The sequence below is a fragment of the Anarrhichthys ocellatus genome, unplaced genomic scaffold, assembly GCF_004355925.1.
Source record: "Anarrhichthys ocellatus isolate YVR2014 unplaced genomic scaffold, GSC_Weel_1.0 scaffold796, whole genome shotgun sequence".
Taxonomy (NCBI): domain Eukaryota; kingdom Metazoa; phylum Chordata; class Actinopteri; order Perciformes; family Anarhichadidae; genus Anarrhichthys; species Anarrhichthys ocellatus.
In genome coordinates, this window is record NW_022280770.1 from 13,796 (window position 1) to 18,683 (window position 4,888).

Here is a 4,888-nt window from a genome sequence, read left to right on the forward strand (position 1 = left end):
CCCCCCCCAACAAGGCCTCAGGCGTTCTGTTAGCAGCAGATGTGGTCACTGCACATGTTTAGCACATCCAGCGGACAGAGAGAGGATTACTACGCACTGTGCCGTACATGAAGGACATGCATGGAGCTGGGTAGTTCCTGACACGGTGCTCGCCATCTTGGTGTTAACTGCTCGGCTGGAGAGCTAGAAAGACTTTCACCTGATCACCACTGGAAGGCGACAGAGAAGAACTGGATGTAGTACCTACGGCCACAGCGAGAGGCTCTAGAGCTAAGGCTTGAGTTAAGACAGTTAAGGGGGTGGCATTAGAGTTATATGTGTATAGTGTGTGTGTGTGTGTGTGTGTGTGAGATCCAGTGTAGATGTGAGGATGTGTGAATCACAACAGCGCTTTGACCAGGTACAGCTTCTCGCCATGTTCGCTGGTGAAGATGGGGGCCTTCTTGTAGTGCTCCACTAGTTTATCGATGGAGCCGAATTTGCGCTGGCCGATACAGTACACTCCCTCCGAGTGCTGCACTTTAAAGTGCTTATTCTTACCGGCCGCCTTCAGAGACACAGAGAAATCATTGGGCTGAAAGTAAAGAGGGAGACAGTTGTTGATGCGGTTAGAAATATGACAGAGTGACAGAAAAAACAACAACACACGCAATGACATTTTAAGACAGACTGCTTTACTCCAGCAGGTGGCAGTGTAGCCTCACATTTAAAGATCTGGACCAGCATTTCTCAAACAGCAACATGTGACATTTTAAACCGAAAAAGTAATAACAGTCACTACTCCTACTCCAAAACTTTAAAATATCAGCTACTTAAAAAGACATTTATAAGTTAAAAATAGCATCAGGAATCTCTTCAAGGTTCCCTGTTGAGTTTTGGGCCAGAAAGCTATTTCTATTCATCTTCATAAAGCTATTTTCTGAGTAAACATAACTTTTGTTTGTCTCCAAAGGGACTCTTTAAGACAGAGTACACTGTGGATGGCTGAAGCACATAGTGTCACATGATTTTTGAATGACTTTTCCATTTCATTTAATATGTATACTTCAGAAAAAGGGTAGTCTTGCATATTACTGGAAGCTGCTGCTTTTTTTCTTATAAACCTATAATTCCAAACGCACATATGATCGGATATTAAACTACTTCTATAATTTTGGATTGATTTTGTTACAATGCAACCTCGTTGTGTCATTGTGATACAACATGTTAAACCTCTTCTTTCTAAACTTCTCTGATATTCTTCATCTACTGAACCAGCAGCAGATTGTCTTCCCTGGTTTCTTTTTGTCATTTTATCACAATTTTCATCACAAGTGGCCCCTTCGTGCCCAGAACACGTCCATCTTCGAACTCAATTCTTCATTCTGATCTCAACTACACAAATGTAAAGTTGACTGCATCTAGCAAAGTTGCGTTGCTGTCGCGGTAACAAAAACTGTCCAGACCTGACCTACACTTCCCAACACAGCTCTTCCTCCTACTAAACTCTATTAAATGTCCTCTTCTACCTCTTTTGAGCTGCTCCCAGCCTTCGTAATGCAACCCAGCCATGACTTCACCCCACAGACTCACCGATGACTCGCTGTCTCGCACGAGGAAGTCGCCCTCCTCTCCTCTCTCGTTGAGTGTGCACTCCGCCTGGTGTCTGGTGATGTTGCCGTAGTACCAGTCCCTCCCAGCGAACTTCCCCGAGCGCGCTGGAGCCACGGAGCGGTTCTGCGGGAGGCTCGGCGCAGAGGAGGGCGGGCCGGGCCGCTCGTCCAGCACCACCACATAGTTTTTAGGCACCAGGCCCACCATGCCATGCGAGTTCTTACACCTCCACCACTCCGGGTCGTTCTCTGGCTTCTCCACCACCTCCATGACCTCGCCCTTCTCAAAGTTCAGCTCCTCCTCTGTCACAGAGCTGAAGGGGTAGAGTGTTTGCACCAAGTGGAGCACTGCACCGCGGCCACCGGCACGCCCATTGGCCAACAGAGTCCCCAGAGAGCCTCCCTGGTAGCCCTGCGAGGAATCTCCTTCCTCTCGGTCGTCAGCCCCACCGAGCTCCTCCAGCACATAATTGGAGGGAAACCAGCCCACGCGGCCCGTCTGACTGCCCCGCCACCAGCCGTCACTGCACTTCTCCATCACGATGACCCTGGAGCCCTTGACGAGGGTCAGCTCGTCTTCTCTCTCTCCCGAGTAGGCAAACTTGACTACGGCGGGGATGTTGAGGTCATAGATCCTCTCAGCAGCGCCTCCTCCTCCTCCTCCTCCGCCCCCGCTGCCATTGGAGGGGTACTCCGTGTCCGAGCTGGGCGTTGGGGAAGCATCACGGGCGCTCGTCTTCCTCTTAGTTTTTCCCAAACCTGCAGCATGAACAGAAACAAAAGAGAATGTGACACAAATAGAGAACCAGATTTTCTCCTCTCATTTGCTTCGAATACATGTTGAACCTGCATTTATTGACTCTTCGGCCACACAACATTGACATATTATCACCTTATGAAGTTGATTTGACACACGTGTTAGAAAACAGCTAGTTTACACGTCCAGCAGACGTGATCTAACATGAGCATTCATTTGGAGTCATGTTTGCGGATGTAAGTCTAATATTCGGCTCTGTTTTGCTCTCCTAAATGTTCCACTGTGTTCACCAGCTAGATGCTAACTTTGTCTATCTGTCGTTTGTTGCTGGGCAGAAAGCTTTCAGTAAGTTTTTCACAGCTGCCTGATGAAGACAGTGAGAGTGAACCTCACGGTTACGTTGCAAGCTGGAAAATCAAAACAATTAGCCGAGAAATGCTGAATTGCTCTGTAGAGATGAGGAGAGCTGCCGAGTCAGGCGATAGTTCTCTTGGTTTGTCAATACAGGAAACCCCTTTTGGAAATGCGCATTTAATCCACTGTTAATATAAACTACTCTGGTAACCTGCTTTTAGCTGTGACGACTGAAAGCAGGTTTTAGAAAGCAGGAAAAGGCCCGAGCTCCACGGAGAGAAGAGAGTTCAGGTCAGCAGGAAACTCATTGAGGCTGCAAGTTGCACTCACAAAAACTACCGTAGAAATAGAGGATACAGAGAAACTTCAGCGGTGAAGGACAGATCGATACTCTTGACAACAGAATTAACACAGAGGCGCACACATCCACTTGCCCTGAGCACCCCGTGTACTTTTACTCAAAACACAATGAAATGAAAGCTTGCCATCTAGTTGGTATTCCGTCGACACTATCTACACACCGTCTACACATCTGTGCTCATCAAAAGGCTGAAAATAGGTGGTGAAGACGGGGGGAATGAAAAGTGGAGCACGCACCATGGGCTTGATAATGACAAGCACATCCCGGATCAAAGTCTGCTCCTGCCTTACCTGTCTGTCTTTTCCATCCGTGTGCTTTCAAAGACGTCTTTAAACATGCGTTTGCACACTTAAATGAGGCCGTAAGTTTCTAAAGTCTCTCAGCTGAACACAACCAAGGAGGTGCCCTCTTCAAAATGAATGTTGAAAGAAGAATGATACTCTGTGTGGCTGACACTATTAAATCGTTCACAATTGAGGCTCATGTGTCTAATAACAGACTTCTTGACAGCTAATCACCAGCTTTTCCCACAGAGCCTGCTGAAATGCCACAGAAATGTCACTGCAGAGTACAACATTCTACGTTGGTTTGGAAAACGGCTGGGTTCACACAGAGTGGCATGAAAGTTGTTGGCAGGGAAGAGGAGGAGGAGGAAGAGGAGGAGGGCTGTGAAGAAAGACGAGGAGTCCCTTGGCAGCTGTTTCTCACACAAACATTAGACCGAGCACATCAGAGGCCACAGCTGACAAAAAAACGCAAAGAAAAAAGGGGCGAGACAGGAATACCAAGCAGATCATGTTTATGGATAGCAGAGTGCATCCAACATATCTGATAGCTGTGTGCGGGATTAGTTTTCTCCCGACTGGGAGACAAAGGCCGAGTCTTGAGCCTACTTCAGGTGATCCCTTAGGAAAAATAAAATAGACCCGTCGCTGCCACGAGGTAACGAAGTGACACACACACACACACACACACACACACACACACGAAGGCAGCGAACACACACGCACGCACTCGTTGGCGCAAAAGCGAACACTTTAACGCACACACACCTTTTCCTCTTCACTCATTTCCACTTCAAGGCACTGGCCTGCTGGTTAGAGCAGCGGCAGGCTATTCCCTCCTCCCACACATTCAGTCACAACCTTCACCTGCCTCTTCATCTTGAGGAAGGAGACTAGATTTTCCAGCCCAGAGGACTTGCAGTGAGAGGGAAGTGAGTTGATAAAAGCCTCGCTTCGACTGCATGTTGCAGCATATTGCTTCACTATACAGCTTAGAGTTGTGGAAGTTACTGTAATAAAGAGTCCCCCCCCCCCACCAGACATATTTAAGAACGCAGTAATGAAAAAAAGCACAGCCTGGCCCCTAGATGAAGAATCAGCACCGTGTCAGCGAGTGCTGTGATTTCTAAAGAGTACTTTAAGTGAATCAGAGATGAGCTATTTGGCCCTTTCAAATAGCACTGTTGCTCTCTTCTCACTGTTCCACAAGTGTCACTTGGTCTATACTTAGTGTATTACTCCGTGTGTAAAACCAGTAAAACCTGCCAAAAGGCTCGAGGAGATCAAATGGAATGCCTAAAGCAGCAGCCTCTCAATTTAGGGTGGAAAAATGATGTGTAAGAATTATGAAAATGAATGCTTCAAACATCTTAAACCCCATCTAATCACGTCATTTTCCGCCTCCTTCCAAAACACACTATATAAAAGACACAACAATTACTATAAGCGTGTGAATAAAACTTCAGATTTGCGCGCCGCTGCACTGACCGTCATGCTGAGAGCTTAAGAGTCTACAGCCATGCAGGTTCCGTGTATATAT

General features: G+C 47.1%; 1 protein-coding gene across 1 annotated transcript; it reads right to left on the reverse strand.

Moving 5' to 3' along the window:
- Positions 1-6: 6 nt before the first annotated feature.
- On the reverse strand, positions 7-4,842 carry LOC116377004 (cytoplasmic protein NCK2-like). The gene is made up of 3 exons (XM_031838522.1): positions 4,837-4,842; positions 1,573-2,406; positions 7-574 (listed from the first exon to the last, which is right to left on the reverse strand). Exons 1-3 carry the CDS (start codon positions 4,840-4,842, stop codon positions 380-382), a joined length of 1,035 nt encoding a protein of 344 aa, XP_031694382.1. The 3' UTR covers positions 7-379.
- Between the last annotated feature and the right edge of the window lie 46 nt (positions 4,843-4,888).

What these genes read in the sequence shown, in the direction of transcription:
- LOC116377004 (XM_031838522.1), bottom strand. An exon ending in TGCGAGACAGCGAGTCATCG is followed by an intron (nt 575 to 1,572) that starts GTGAGTCTGTGG and finishes CTTTACTTTCAG; the next exon opens with CCCAATGATTTCTCTGTGTC.